The sequence below is a fragment of the Carassius carassius genome, chromosome 41 (assembly GCF_963082965.1).
Source record: "Carassius carassius chromosome 41, fCarCar2.1, whole genome shotgun sequence".
NCBI classification, from domain to species: Eukaryota; Metazoa; Chordata; class Actinopteri; order Cypriniformes; family Cyprinidae; genus Carassius; species Carassius carassius.
This window is the reverse complement of record NC_081795.1, coordinates 6,448,001-6,464,210: the sequence shown is the minus strand read 5'-3', so window position 1 is coordinate 6,464,210 and position 16,210 is coordinate 6,448,001. Positions and strand designations below refer to the sequence as shown.

The 16,210-nt window shown below is 32.8% G+C and overlaps 2 protein-coding genes across 3 annotated transcripts; one reads left to right on the top strand and one right to left on the bottom strand.

Moving 5' to 3' along the window:
- Window positions 1-414: 414 nt before the first annotated feature.
- Window positions 415-4,082, bottom strand: mmp13b (matrix metallopeptidase 13b). Its single transcript, XM_059533782.1, has 10 exons — window positions 3,940-4,082; window positions 3,620-3,858; window positions 3,393-3,541; window positions 3,162-3,287; window positions 2,608-2,763; window positions 2,402-2,522; window positions 2,144-2,277; window positions 1,161-1,320; window positions 919-1,022; window positions 415-799 (listed from the first exon to the last, which is right to left on the bottom strand). Exons 1-10 carry the CDS (start codon window positions 4,030-4,032, stop codon window positions 699-701), a joined length of 1,383 nt encoding a protein of 460 aa, XP_059389765.1. The 5' UTR covers window positions 4,033-4,082; the 3' UTR covers window positions 415-698.
- A 3,295-nt stretch (window positions 4,083-7,377) lies between these two features.
- On the top strand, window positions 7,378-15,332 carry LOC132123523 (inositol polyphosphate 5-phosphatase K-like). Of its 2 annotated transcripts, XM_059534187.1 has the most exons (14): window positions 7,378-7,525; window positions 7,889-7,972; window positions 9,568-9,672; window positions 9,786-9,894; window positions 10,964-11,080; window positions 11,175-11,350; window positions 11,460-11,571; window positions 11,723-11,832; window positions 12,446-12,472; window positions 13,826-14,060; window positions 14,148-14,285; window positions 14,449-14,532; window positions 14,628-14,732; window positions 14,982-15,332. In XM_059534187.1, exons 2-14 carry the CDS (start codon window positions 7,899-7,901, stop codon window positions 15,060-15,062), a joined length of 1,473 nt encoding a protein of 490 aa, XP_059390170.1. In that variant the 5' UTR covers window positions 7,378-7,525; window positions 7,889-7,898; the 3' UTR covers window positions 15,063-15,332. The 2 variants fall into 2 exon arrangements, with proteins under 2 accessions (XP_059390170.1, XP_059390171.1); XM_059534188.1 differs by lacking the exon at window positions 12,446-12,472.
- The last annotated feature ends 878 nt before the right edge of the window (window positions 15,333-16,210 follow it).

The following is a 16,210-nucleotide window of genomic DNA, read 5'->3' as shown; positions in this document are numbered from 1 at the left end:
TGTTTTCAGTCATCTCACTGCCAAAAGCATTTAGTCTACTCACAGATACCATCAACTGGGTTGGATGCTTTGAAAAGAAGAGAATAAAACACAACATGTGTCCATAGTCTGACCCAGAACCAAGAAGGAACTTAAGGGTTTCATGTGTTTATTAATCATGGCAGAGACATAATCATTCTTAATGTTTTTTTTTTATTTTTTTTATTTTTTGTTTTTTTTACACTGATGATGAATTGTCATTATGCACACTTTACAAGGTTTTTATTATTCTGCTGATTGTAAGTACAGGCTGTTTTATTAGTTGCATACTCTATTTTATATTAAATTAATTTTAACATCTTTTACTTATCATTTATTCACTGTATTTATTAATTAATTCACACTATCAACTCACCCAAAATAATTCACAAGAACTTTTCTGTTTATTTATAAGACAGTGGTATTAAAGAGGTCATAACACATTAACACACTTTCTTCGATTCCCACTGGATGCATATACATAATCATAATCTTCCAGAAGGTAATATTACCAAAATATCCCAAACATGATTCCTGAATCATGATCTATAAATACTTTTAAAAGAATGGAGAATTTCTACTGATTAACCGGCTCAGTAGTTCAAAACTCAACTAAAAATGAATGCTAATTTTCACAGCAGTTGATAATAACTGACAGTTTATGGCCACATTAGAAGCGCTCAGCAGTTGAGTATGGAGTTGGTCCTCAAGATGCGCATGACTTTCCGAGAGCTGTAACTGTATTCAAACTGTGTTTGCTCATGATAGAAGCTCAAATATCCTGTTAAAAAATAGAAACAACTGTTATTTTAATTCAAGCATTCTTGCTTTGTTAAATCAGTTCAAATACAATAACTGACACAAGAAGAAAGTTATGCAACGTTATTAATTTACACATACCATAATGATATGAAACAGCATCGACTTCGTCTCCTATTCCAGGAAAGTCTTTCTCAATGGATCGTGGGTATCCACTGTCCATGGTGCCTTTCTCCTCATCATAACTGGAGGTGAGATGCATCTCACATTAGCTTCTGGCATTTTATTGAGTGTTGTATTTGTTTATAGGTGCAAAATACTCAAAATGCAATTAAATATTTGGATGTTTTAGAGTTTTATTTCCCTACAAGATTATAACATACCTCCAGTACTCTTCATCTGTGAAAAGTAGAGTCTTGCCCGTGTCTCGGATGTTAACTGCTGCATCTATTTTGCGGACAGTCTTCGGGAGGCCCAGCTTGTGGATGTATTTTGGATAGCCGTCAACCAGATTGTAGCCATTGAGAGCCCACATTCGGATACCTGTAATTTTTTTAACAGTTATAAAAATATTGTATCTATAGGTGTTTTACTGTTATTTTTAAGTAAAACTAAAATATTTTGTTTAGTGAGATAAAGAAGAAATAAAATAAATATAAATAGCAGATTAAAAACAAAAATTTACAGTATTTATTAATATTTTAAATAAGCATTATTTTAAATTAGGCATATTTATGTTTTGTTCTAATTAAAATTTTAGTTAAAGTTTCATAAATTGCATTGTTTTTGTTTTTGCCATTTATATTAGTTTTTTTAAAAATCTGTATATAGGTTGTATTAAGTTAGATTTTTTTCATTTTAGTTTATTTATTTTTGTTTTTTTTTAGTAATTTAACTTTAAACTTAATGAAAATGAGAAATGTTATCTTGGCAGCTAACTGAATTTTCTTTTTAAGTTGAAGTCAGGGTTTTATCATTAACTAAAACTAAAGCTATAGAAAATGTCATTACTTGAAATAAAATGAACTTTATAAATAAAATTAAATATTTCTAAGGCAACACTTCTCATTTTACAGGAAGTACAAAAAAACTGAATAAACAAAATACATAGAAAAGAACATATGACACAAACACTTAATATAATTACTAACTCTAGCTAAAATTAAATTGAAAACAGAAAATATGAAAAAAGCTAATTTAACATATGAATAAGTACTATATCAGTATAAAACAATATATATACAGTATGTGTGTGTGTGTGTGTGTGTGTGTGTGTGTGTGTGTGTGTGAATAAAACACATTTTATCTTTGCAAAACAAAGATAAAATAGCATGAGTAACAATTTGATTTACATTTCAAAACTAACCACTGAATATGATGACAATATCTTTCTCTGGGTTCTCGTAGGCAGCATCTACTTGGTTTGGTAATACAGGCCAGGTGCTTTTAATGAGAGTTTGTTCAGGCTCAGGCATTTGTGGATGTAGCCGCCAGTAAAACCTGCCAACAAAAACAAAAAAGGAACCATTTATAGGATATAACACATTATACAACAGTTAAAATATGTGGTAGTGGAGTCAAGGCAATTTCTATTACATCAATGAACAGTGAATTATTTTTGCACCTGTCTTTGAAAATTATTGTCTCTCCACGGAGTTCAGTGATGGCATCAAAACTCAGTTCAGGGTCACACTTAGTTGGAGCGTCTGGTTTAGGCTTGACTCTTCCGTGGTCTGGGTTGTCACCTGCAATTAATCCGAAAGCAAAGACTGAATCAGGACTATGAAGCTTTCTGGAATGAGCTTTTGATCAAAATTATATGTTACTCACCATAGAGAGACTGGATTCCCTTGATGTCATCCTCAGAAAGAGGGTAACCCTTGCCATAGGAGTACACTGGGTACATCAGTGACCCTGGATCAGAGGAATGGGCCATACCGAGAGCATGTCCGAACTCATGGGCCGCAACCAAGAACAGATTGAATGCTGCAAAAAACATAGTAAACATTACTATTTTTTATTACTTATAGTCAGCAAGGGCAAATTACATTGATCAAAAATTACAGTAAAGACATTTATAATTTTACAAAAGATTTTCAAATGAATGCCTTTCTAACTCCAGCACCAAATCAGCATATTAGAATGATTTCTGAAGGATCATGTAACACTAAAGACTGGAGTAATGATGCTGAAAATTCAGCTTTGCATCACAGGAAGAAATTATATTTCAAAATGTATTAAAATAGGAAACAGCTATTTTAAATTGCAATAATACTTAACTATATTGCTGTTTTTACTGTATTTCTGATCTAGTAAATTCAGCCCTTGTGAGCAAAAGAGACTTCTTTTCAAAAAATATAATAAAATTGAAAAAACATTTGTACAGTGAAAGTCTTTGGTCCATGTTTCATCCTCATCAAAGTGTGTATCACCACCAATGCCGTTTCCAGGTGGATAAGCATGAGCAAGAAGTCCCTCGGGTCCATCAAACGGGTTGTGGTCTCCATGTTCTGTTATTTGCATATAAAAAGGATGGTGATTAACAGAAACACAACCAGAAATAAATATCCTGCAATTTTTTCCCTACTTCAATAAAAAAATCCAAATGCTAGTACCTTTTGCTCCAAAGCTGATCATGATATCTGCATTCCCCTCATACAGTTTCCTAAACTTCAGTGGAGTCACCCTGCTCCAGACATTAAAAGCATTTCGAACGGCTTTGTCCACATCCGCCGCCTTCAGGTCAGGAGTATAGTTCAGAATCCTGTGAATAAAAGACGTGTTTTGAAATCGAAACTGTCGCTTTTTACCATATTCGTTTTTTTAATGTACAATCACAAACCTGAAGGTCACATTTGTGTTTTTCCATTTGAGGTCTCGAGGAAAGTGATTATATTCAGCCACATCTGGAACTCCACAGCGAGCCATTTCCATGACCTCCAAGGTGTTGTCGTCCAGCTTTCCTGTCACTTCCAACTTGAAAAACGCTTGCATCTCTCGAATCTTCTGGTGCATGAGATCGGATGCTTTTCCTTTTCCCTGGAGACCAGCTGGCATGCCATAGTACCTTTGAAGATATTTCTACAAGATACAAATGAAACATTAAAACATGAACATTAAAAAACAGTTATCTTTTATCAAGAAAAAAAATGCTCTTCATACCTCTGCTAATAACAAGTCTTTCTCTTCGGTTTCAATAGGTTTTGCTAAAGTGTGTGCAGCAATCACCAGTAATACCACAGCTGTGAGCTCCATGTTGACCGGATGATGTTCTGCTCGGTCTAACTGGGATCTTTATAGTGCTCTGTCCTGTCAAAAATTGTATATGATTCATGTAAAAAGTACCTTGGCCAGTGTGCCACTTCCTCTAACCACACACCCAGCAGAATGCGGTTAAAAACTGCTTTTAGGACACCTGAGTTAGCAATGAAATCACTGCTGCGGTGCTACTTTTGGCTGCAAGTGATTTGTTGACTCATTTTGGTAAAGTACATGAGTAATGAAAGGTCATGAAGTCTTGTTAGTACTTCTTGTTTTGATTTTTCTTGTGTGATTTTAGAGTTTTAGAAGCCCTAATTGAACAACATACCTCTCAGACTTGCTCATGATTTAAAAAAAACCCCACAAGAAATCTATTTTTAGGCCTATATGGTGGCAAGCCTTGATGCAAACTCTCTTGGCTTAATTTCAAGACGACTATTAATATTTCCAGACTTCTGGATTATGAATCATAGCCATTCAGTTTTGACTAAGACCTGGCATATGACTTCTAAACCTGTACAGACGTTAAGACATAGAGGAAATTTAGCAGCTATAGGGTTTAAAGAACACACAGACACCAAAACAGGTCTTTTCAACAAATCTTTCACTACACAATTACCAATAAATATCATTGCTGATGACTTATCAAAATGAATTACACTAAAAAGTATTACTGTTAAAAAGTTTGTAAAGGCATTCATTATTTTATTCAGCTTTACCATAAATCTTAAAATATATTAAAAGAAACAGTTACTGTATTTCAAATTGTACTAATATTTAACAATATTAGGTTTTACTTTATTTTTGCACACACTCTCTAAAGGTCCAAGATCATGTATCAAAGCGCTATACAAATAAAGATGACGTGACTTGACTTGTTTAATCAAAAATGCTCTGCATGTTTTGCACAGCTGTTAGGGGCTTTTTTGCAGTTTTGAAGCGTCATCACATGAAAAACATAGTCAATCTGTTGGTTTTCCTGTGGTGCAACCTGAACCCAGTTAAAAGGCACAAAGAAAACACACTGTACATGAAAGACTGTTGATATTCAGTTCATTTTTTTTCCATAGTCTGTTTGTCTTAACATTTATGTATACATTAACTTGTATTAAGAAAACAAAATAGCATTAAATGTATGATTAGGACCAAGGGTGAGAGGAACAAAATATCTTCAGGGCTGCAAGTGTAGGCATGTCCTGTTAATGGCAGCTGTCCCCCATATAACACAGTAATACAGTGAAAGAATTCTTAAAATGTGACTTTGCTACTCCACACCTATGTTAAGTACACATTATTAAACAGACAAGTGTCTAGTTTTCTAATAACACTGATTTTACAGAAGGTTTGTAAATAAAACCACTGCTCAAAAGCTCTTGAGACATAATGCTTCAAAAAATGTAATGCACTTTTGTTTTCAAAGTAGTTGTCACAATTTTAGGTGATCAGGCAGGTATGTAAAAAATGAGCACTATGGGCATTATACAATCTTTAATTTTTTTTCTGCCAGCTGCACAAAAGTATACAAATTTCGAGCGAACAGTGGGAATGTGAATGTAACTTCAATTCCAGTCAAACATTTTGACCGGAATGGTTTAAGCAATTATTATTTTTTTTTTCTTGAAATATCAGTTTTAAAATAATTTTTATGGTTCAATGACATCTAATAAAGTGAATGGCTTCTGTATCACACCCCAACAAATGTCTGATCTGGGAGTATGTACAGTAAGTTTGGTGAGCGGGTATGAAATTCCATGAAAGTTGCAAAAATACACGAAACTATATACATTTGCTTTAAACGAACTGAACTGAAAAGTGTTATTCATATTGTTTCAGATTTTTCTTATATATATATTTCACAATATTACTGTTTTTTTCTGTATTTTTGATCAAATAAATGCAGGCTTGATGAGCATAAGTAACTTCTTTCAAAAACATTAAAAATAGTAATGTTTCCAAACTTTAGGTCTGTATTGTATATATATGGTGTAAGCAATTAAAGTCAGGTTGATTTACATTATATTAATAACAAATCATAAAATCATATATTAATTTAAGTTTTTTTCAGTGTAAACCACAAAGATTCAAATTCTATTTGCTCATCTGTTTTACAAAGAAGCAAAAATGTCATGTACAATAAAAAACACTGACTATAAAGAAAAAAAAAAACATTGTTGCATCAGAGGATGGTAGACGGAATTCAAGTCTATCATAACCTGAGGCCAAAATCTGCAGGCTCTATTTTAACACAGGAGATACATTTAACTCCTTTGTTGTCAACAAGATGATGGGCATCAGTCAAATTGAGCTGAGATCATATAATTCAGTGGAAAAAGTAAACCCTCACATACAGCCTTGAGGTCTATATTTACTATTATCTTTATGATAAAAAGCTAACAATGCATTATGATACTCTAAATTATGCATTATGTCTCTAAAAATTGTGGATGTAAATGACATGATGTCTATGATGCAATGCAATACATTTTTCAAAATTAACAATGATGGCATCCTACATTTTAGACTTGCTGAAAAAGGAGTGAGAGCTATAACAGAACTGTAAATATGTGCAAACATGCTGAATGAGTGTGAATCATATCAAAATGAGACCATGGGGAACTTCCCAGGTCGAAAATGTAACTAGGCTACAAATGCTGAAATAACTACAACCCTTTTTGTCATCTTTACCAACAGCTGCAAAATGGACAAAATGTTTTTTTCTATGAAAAAATAATTTGTAACTACATTAAATGACATCAACAACAAACAAACAAATAAAAACAATGAGCAACAGTTTAATTTTGTACACAGTTTAATTAAGTCCATCTTTCCTAAGTACAAAAAGTACTAAACAAAATTGTTGTTATCTGTATTCTATTTTAAAATTTTTAAATAAATAAATCATGAAGCATGTTTATTATTCAATATATGTAACTAAATGCCAGTTGTGTCATTTTCTGTGGAGAACATTTTTGTTGTTGTTGAAAGTATGCATTTTTAATAAGATCATGCTAAACGCATAATCTAAAAAGGTGAACGGTTAAAGGCACAGTACAAAACAATTATATAAATAAATAAATAAATAAATAAATATATACATATATATATATATATATATATATATATATATATATATATATATATATATATATATATATATATATATATATATATATACATATACGTATACATATATATACTTATATATATATACATGGTAATATATATATATGGTAAACGTTTAAATTGAACTAAAGTAAAACCTGTAGTAGCTGCCTTGAGTAGCGCCGTCTTAAGGACTTTTATTTTAACTTTCCAGCAGCCATGAACTGTTCGGTTAAGTTTGCGTGTAGATTCACACACAGCCCCTCTCTCATGTAAATACAGTGCACAGCTCGTGATGATGTTAAGGGATATTTTTGCCTCCACTAATCGTTTTACACCACAGAGACTTTGAGACTGCGGAAGCGAAGACAACGAGGTTTAGCAGGTAGTCTGAAAACTGTTTTAAACACATTCATCCTAGATTTCTCAATTATATATGTTACATCATCTTTGCTATTTCTGCATGTACAGTGATATGAGAAGTGTTGCTTTAATCTGAACTGAGAGTATTCATGCAACTTTTGACACTATGACATCGTCATAATCTATATTTAAGATTTTAGAACCACAGCAAAATCTACGAGCCAGTGAATTGATCGTATAATTGTGATTATATTATGACTTGTCTTACACGTGTTGCATTAACAGCACTGATTCTGTGCTTTGAAAGAGAATATTAGTAGCAGTTTGATGCACATGAGATGCAGTGCAGGTTTATGAGAAAAACATGTTCTCCTGTGTTTGACAGCTTGGAAAGGATGGAGGAAGATCTGTCACAGGCTTTGAATTCTGTCAGTCTGGAGCAGAAAGACAGCAAGATGGACACTTTTGGGTATATATCTCATCTTATTCTTCATTTAGCGTATGCTTTCTTATTCTAAGTTATTGATATTTTACTATTGTTCAGGCTACAAAAGTGATCATTTGGGGTTTAAACCTAAAACCATTATCGGATGGATTTCCATAATCTCTTTTTAATCACTGAGTCACACAACTAAGATTTTAACTTATTCTGTCAATGTGCAGCTATTGCTATTTCTATACAATTATCCATTCAGATTTTCTTCTCATGGAACTTGAACATGTGTTGTAAGTTTGTCACAAGGTTGTTGATTAAAGACCTAAAGCGCCTTTTCTGTTTCAACATCCAGAATTCTATAAGGTGAAGCGTTTAGTCTCTTGTTTGCTGAATGGTGAAGGCATGAAGCAGGGATAAGCACATTGGGATCAGCCTTCTAAACACACTTTGGTTTTACAACAGGTTCATGTGGGGGGTTTCGGTTGTGTATGGAGAACCAGACTGTTTTTACGGCTCCATATTTTGGCCCCCAGTTTCCTATAGTAAATAGTATACATAAAATATCTATTTAAGATTTAACAGGATGCAAGAATTTTTATTCATCACACACTATATTATATAATTTATTTATATAATTGTATGTTTGTATACCATATATATATATATATATATATATATATATATATTCATCACATACTATATAATTATATAAATAATATATAGTTTTATATTTATTATAATATAAATATGATTACACACACACACATATTTATATATTTATATATGTGATAAACAAATTAATAATGGCATGAAAAGATCAGAATAAGAATTGATGTCAGAAAAATAGTTTATCCAATGTTTTGTGTAAATGGCATATTGAGGGTCACTATTGTAGTTTAGATTGAACGTGTTGGGTGGGCCACATAGGCCTTTGTTAAACCAGATTAGGGTTTTAATCTTTAAATCTAAAAGTCTGCCTCCACTACAGCCTCCTTTTAGTCCCCCTGCAGCCTATATCACATACTTTTTATTGTATTATTATTGGAACAACTGACATTGATTCCCTGGAACTCAAGACGAAATATCTATCAAGACACACTATAACACTCACCACAGAGTCCATCAGCAGCCGTCTGTATGTGCGACAGCGTCTGGCTATGCTCATGACCTGCGTGGATGATCTGGACCCCCACAATAAACTCCACACCCAGGTGGCTAAAACATTAGATGAAGCTTTTCTCGTCTGGAGGCAGATCTAAGAAAGACCGGTTCATGTTTTGTCTTTCGCTTCCCTTGTTGTCGTGTCTGGCAGATGTAAACCTGATTGCATGTGTCTAGCTTGGTTTTGTGGCAACTGAGCACCTTTTTATCAGTTTTTCCAGAGAAATGAATATAAGTGTCATTGTATCTGAGTTAATGATCTTCAGGGAATGAGACATTTTAAACCTTCGATGTTAGCCTGTAATTCTTGAAAATGGATTGAGCTGTTTAAGATGGTAAGCTGCAGTGTGGTATGGTTTGAATTTGTTGGGTGATTAGTTGAAATGGGGTTATTGTTAATCTGAGGAGTTATGTAAGGACAAGTAGAACTGTTATTTTATTGAACTGAATCTTTCTTTTACCCGCAGGCTGTACGTCGTCACGTGGAATGTGGCCACAGCTGAGCCTCCTGATGATGTGGACTCTCTGCTTCAGCTCGGCTCACTGAAGAAACCCGACCTCTATGTGATCGGGTGAGTTTCAATGTTTGAATCAAGAGACACACGGTTAAGTAAATAATGATGGCTATCACTTCAGAAGCATGTGGTCTGAGTGTCCTAACATCTGTGATGCTGCTCCTGTTCAGGCTGCAGGAGGTGAAGGCTGCACCTCTCAAGTTTGTCACAGATTTGGCCTTCGAGGACTCCTGGAGTCACATCTTCATGAACACATTGGCCCCATTGGGATATATCAAGGTGCTGATTGTAGACTTATAAGAAGATTCTTTTGTTCATTATCATACTAATTATGTGAGTCACTATGAAACAGTGGATTATACCATTGATCTGATGGACTGACTGATTTCTTAGCTTATAGAGAAGCTCTGACTGGTAGATATGCATGGGAAATTGTATTTATTTATTTATTTATTTATTTAATAATGAAGTTTACAGATTTTTTTTGCCATGTATTTATAATATATATTTAAATTGTTCAACTATGTTAATAATGCTATATATATATATATATATATATATATATATATATATATATATTAAATTATATATATATTTAATAATATTTAAATTAAATTGCTCTACCAATTGAGCTAGAGGAGCACTATATATATATATATACTTATTTAATTACAGTTATAATAATACATCATTTGTAATTACAATTATTTTATCAATTTATATTTTTATATGAATTATATAAGAATTTATATAATTATATATTTAAGTTTAAATAATATTAAAACGCATTTAAATAATTTAAATGTATACAATTTAATAATTATATTTAATTATATACATTGTGATAATATAATTTATAATATATAAACATTATTTATATATTTCATTACATTTGCCTTAATGTACTTTGAATTAGTTCATAATAAAATTGGTAAAATGAACTTGGTTACACTTTAGTTTAGTTGGTTGTTAAGTTTAGGTATGGGGTATGATTAAGAGATCTAAAATATTGACAGAATAAGGCATTAATATGTGCTTTATAAATACTAACAAACAGCCAATATATTGGTAATATGCATGCTAATAAGCAACAAGTTAATAGTGAGAACTGGTCCTGAAAATAAAGTCTTACCATGAACTGTACAATGCATAATCTCTTATTACAGTTAGATTTGTTATTTATTAAATCTATTTTAATTTATATATATATATATATATATATATATATATATATATATATATATATATATATATATATATATATATATATATATATATATATATATATATATATATAATTAAAATGTTTAATTGAATGATATAAATGTATTTATTGTGCCCCATTCAGGTGTCCTCTATACGGATGCAGGGTCTACTCTTGCTTTTCTTTTCCAAGCTGGAACACGTCCCATTTATCAGAGACATTCAGGTCACTTACACCCGCACGGGACTCTACGGCTACTGGGTAAGACAAAGGAAGTTATAGTTTTGAGAGGAACTTTTGATAAACCTAATGAAAATTGAAACAAAAATTAATCTCTATTTTCTTCAAATTAAAGGGTAATAAAGGAGGTGTGTCCATCCGTCTGTCATTCTACGGTCACATGCTCTGCTTCCTGAACTGCCACCTGACCGCCCACATGAACTACGCCTCTGAGCGGGTGGATGAGTTTGAGTATATTTTAGATGCTCAGACCTTTGACACCAAAAACACACCACACATTTTGGATCACAAGTTAGTCCCAGTCATGAATAATAACCACATAAAAGTCTTCTGTTTATGATTTTTGGTCATTATTCCTTAGCATTTATCTACATTGCTCTTTTCTGCATACATATTCTAGGGTGGTGTTCTGGTTTGGGGATTTGAATTTTCGTATTGAGGACCATGGGATGCACTTTTTAAGGAGCTGCATCACCAGCCAGCGTTTCAATCTTCTTTGGCCCAAAGATCAGGTACTGATCAATAGATGTAGTAATAATGTCTATATATATTAATGAAAAATGTACTAACGTATGAATCATTTATCTGCCGTTCCAGAATTAGTAACTAAATTTTATGCAGTAATGATAGTTTGCATCTGTACATGTCTTAATATCTCACCAGCTCACCATGATGAAGCAGAAGCAAGCTACTTTGCAGAAGTTTGAAGAGGGACCTCTAGACTTTCAGCCCAGCTATAAATTTGATTTGCACTCAGATAACTATGACTCAAGGTACTATAAATTATACAACATCTATCCTGCGGTATATTAGGGTTGTGACGGTGAGGAAAATTTCCCACCAGTTAATCGATGTGTGACAACACCGGTTATACCGGTATCACCGTGGGGGTGGGGGCGGGGGCGTCCCCTCTTTTCATCGCTTCAAATAGTGTGTAAAAGCGGCGTGCACATTTTACTTTCACTTTCAAATAGCGGCAATTTGGCGTAAAGCTAAAGCAAATGTTTGTTTTAGTCCGTTTTAATTTTCCCTCTTTTACTCGCTTTCCTTCGCTTCGCACATATTTACGTAGAACGTTTATTAGCAAAACGAGTAAGAAAGCTTGGAGGCACACTATACACCTTGATGTCAAATAAAATAAAATCAAAATCAAGTTCTGTTCTTCGTTTTGTCCTCTTTCGAATATTATACAATATACACACACACACACACTTGATTATGGAATAAAAAAGAATTTCATGTTGGTTTCAGCTATAGTGCATTTCCTAACAGTAGCAGTCAAGGGAACAGTAATCACTATAATATCCTGAATCTCCCGCAGCTCCTCCTCCAGGGATGTTTTAAACTGTCAGATGTTCACACATGCTTTTTTTTTCACCCCTGCAGGGTACAGAAGACATGGTTTGGTTTTAAGTAAGCTATAAAATTCCCATGTGCTCCTTAACTTGAATTTTCCTACCCTGCTTATCTAGCATTCCACCATCATTCCTTTCCCTGATTGTAGCACTTCTGTAAGGCTGCGGAAAGCCTTTTTCTTTGCCCCAGAGCTTATGGACCTCATTCATATTTTAATGCAGACCAGTGCATTGTGTTCCACCCATCCCGTCCTGTAACACCCATTAACCTACTGCTGAAATGAAGCACCATACATAATCCAGTAACATTCATATAGATCCAGTCCGTTTACATGTAGTTAATGTTGTGTGTTGCAAAGAGTTTAAGTATTAATCTTGTCATCTGTGTTTCTTGTGTTTTAGAGCTTTTTGAACATAGGGACCTACAAAATATGAGGATCCTCTTGTAATTGACCCCCTTTCCTAAAATAAAAAAGGCCACTACCATTCAAATGTTTGGGGTCTATAAGATTAGTTTTATTTTAAATTTTTTAAAACAAGTCTCCTTTGTTCAACAAGGATGCATTTGTTTGATCAAAAATACATTACAAACAGTGATTTTGTTAAATATTATTACAATGTAGAGGAACTGTTTTCTATTTAATGTAATTTATTCCTGTGATCAAAGCTGAATTTATTTGATATATAATTTTTTTCTAACAATATAAAAGTTTTTACTGCCATTTTTGACCAATTCAGCATACCCCTGCTGATTAAAGGTATTAATTTCTTTTGACAAAAAAAAAGAAAATTGTCAAAGGGTGTAAATCATATATTATTATATATTTAATCATATATGTATATATTTAATTATAAACCCAAAACAAATTTTAAAAAAAGATCCGTACAATATTAATTTTGTATTGAACTTAAGTGATTTATTTAAATCTTGAAAATAATTTTGTTTTCTATACCTTATATTAGAATATTACAGAAATATTTTAGTTTTAATTAAAATGTATTTGTATATAATTTTTTTTATCACTTCAAACCACACGGAACATTGCAAGTTTTTATTTGTAAAATCTTATGCTTATTGTTTTTTATTTGTTGCTGTTCTCTCACAGCCCCCTAAAATCCCTGGTTTGTAAACCGCTGTTTTAGAGCAACTTTGTGTCCATGCGAGAAACCTATATAAAACCATTCTCTCCTTTGTGTATTTGGTGGGAGGAGTTTGGGACTTGGACACAAACATGATGTTCTTCGTGATAAAATCATGCCACATTAATTCATTTTCACAAAATGAAGGATGGCCATACAGAAAGACATGCCAATGTTCTTCCAGTTGAAAGCAGTGCAATTCTGGAAACTTTAATGTACTGTATGTTAATAATGGATTCAAACTTGTTTTCCTGTCTTTGTGATTGGCTAGTGGTAAGAAACGCAAGCCTGCGTGGTGTGACAGGATTCTCTGGAGAGTGAAACCCAAGTCTTTGCCAACAGAGGAAGCTAATGAAGATGATCACAATGAAGAGGAGCCAAAGAAACAACTGCAGGTGGAACATAAAGACAAGTTCCCTCTAAAACTGATGCAGGTGGATTACACAAGTAAAATGGAGTACGGCATTAGCGACCATAAGCCTGTCATCAGCATCTTCCGCTTGGAGGTGGGGAGGTGGAGTTTCAGCTAAAATAATAGCCACTTGTTCTATAAAATACGTGTGAAGTGTGATCATTTGCTTCTCCACAATTAGTTGAAAAAGATGTATGAGATGCCGTTGGTGGAGGTGTCCGCTGAAGGAGAGTGGAGTGCTGACTTTGATGCCCTCATAACCTACAGCCTTCTTCAGACCTTTCCCTCCAGCTCCTGGGACTGGATCGGTCTATATAAGGTGAGAGAGGTTCTCAAAAGATAAGATCACAGACTGCCAATAATAAAACAGAACTAACTATATAATTGTGTATGGTTACAATAGTGATAATAAAATACTGTGTTGTGAAGTAGATTTTATCCAGAGTGTTTTTAATGTAGACCTTGTGCTTGTCACTACACAGGTTGGATTTAAAAGTGTTTCCGACTATATCACGTACACCTGGGTGAAGGATGACCAGGTGTCTTTCAGTGATGAGCTCTTTCAGGTATGCAACATTTGCTATCCATGTTTCTTTAAAGGCTGAGGAATAATTTTGTCAAATAAGCAACTGATTAGGAAATACATTTCCTTTCTACACAGGTTTATGTGAACAAAGATGAAATTCCAGTTCTTGGTGGAGAATGTGTGCTATGCTATTATAGCAGCAGCTTGCAGTGCATTGTGGGTATTAGTCAACCTTTCAAGGTTAGTTTTATTTTAATTTAATTTTGTATATAAACTCAATTATATATATATGTATATATATATATATATATATATATATATATATATATATATATATATATATATATATATATATATATATATATGGTACCACTGTATTTAACCAGTGTTTATTTAAATAATTAATTTGGAATCACTATTGGCTGTTTTAAAAGGCAGGTTTTCCTACTTTTTTATTATAAAAATAATTTTAACCTTCTTTCACTTTAGGTGCAGGAATCCAGAGCAGCGATTGAAGAGGGTTTAGTGCCTGAAAATATCAACAGTCTAGACGAAACAGTAGCTGGTTAAGACCAAGTTTAAAGTAGACATTGTTTCAGATGCTGTCGAGCCACAGCTCAGATGTCAAACCAAACATACCTGCGAATTCAAGCAAGTGCAATTTTTATCCAAAATTGCTTTAAGGTTTCACTGGTATGTGATACAGTGTCTACAGTGTGTTTTCTTTATTTTTCTTTTTTTAATTACAAAAAATATTCTAAATCGCAGCCAGTTGATGGGACCAGTCCCAAATAGGTGGTATTTTAAGTAAGCACATTTAAATTTGTACTCTTATTATTAAAATTTGGTTGTTACAAATTAAACAAATATTTTATTTTTATTAATTAATTAATTAAATGAATAAATTCACACCAGAGCCTTACTATTACCACATTCCCTCAAAACATTTAGTATGTATTTATCTTGTAACTGTAACAAAATGTTTTATTAATCTACGGTCTTTATGGTTACTGCTAATGTTATCCTTTTTTTTCACTCAATTGCAGACTGTTACACTGTCAAGATAAGGCTGCATTTGCACAATTTAATTTAGTATTTTCATGGCACATGTTTGCTTTATGTGGATCTATTTATGTCTATAACTCATATTGAAGTGGTATTATTATATTATTTTTGTCTCACTGAAATTGAGTGTGAATAAGGATATGCAGAAATGCTATAGTTTGACTGGTCAGTACAGTTTGATATTACTTTCACGTTAAGGATAAGCAGACTCTGTGCTTGAAGCTATTTGTCAAACCAAATATATCCTCTTTTGGCTGAAGAATGTGTTTTTTTTTGCTGTAATGTTAGACTAATGCTAATGTATAAATAGAATATATTTGTATCAAATTAAACTACATAGAAGGTAAAAGACTGTAAAGCAAAATTTCTCTGTAAAGGAAGAGCATTTTCTAACAAATGCATACTGATGACATGAAATAAATGTTACTTAAATACATTTTTTTTACGTCTACACATGCACACGCAGACACACACACACACGTGACCCTGGACCACAAACCAGTCTTAAGTCACAGGGGTATATTTTTATCAATAGTTAAAAAAAAATTGTATGGGTCAAAATTATCTATATTTATTTTATGCCCAAAATCATTAGGATATTGAGTAAAGATCATGTTCCATGAAGATATTTAGTAAATAAAGTATTATAAAGT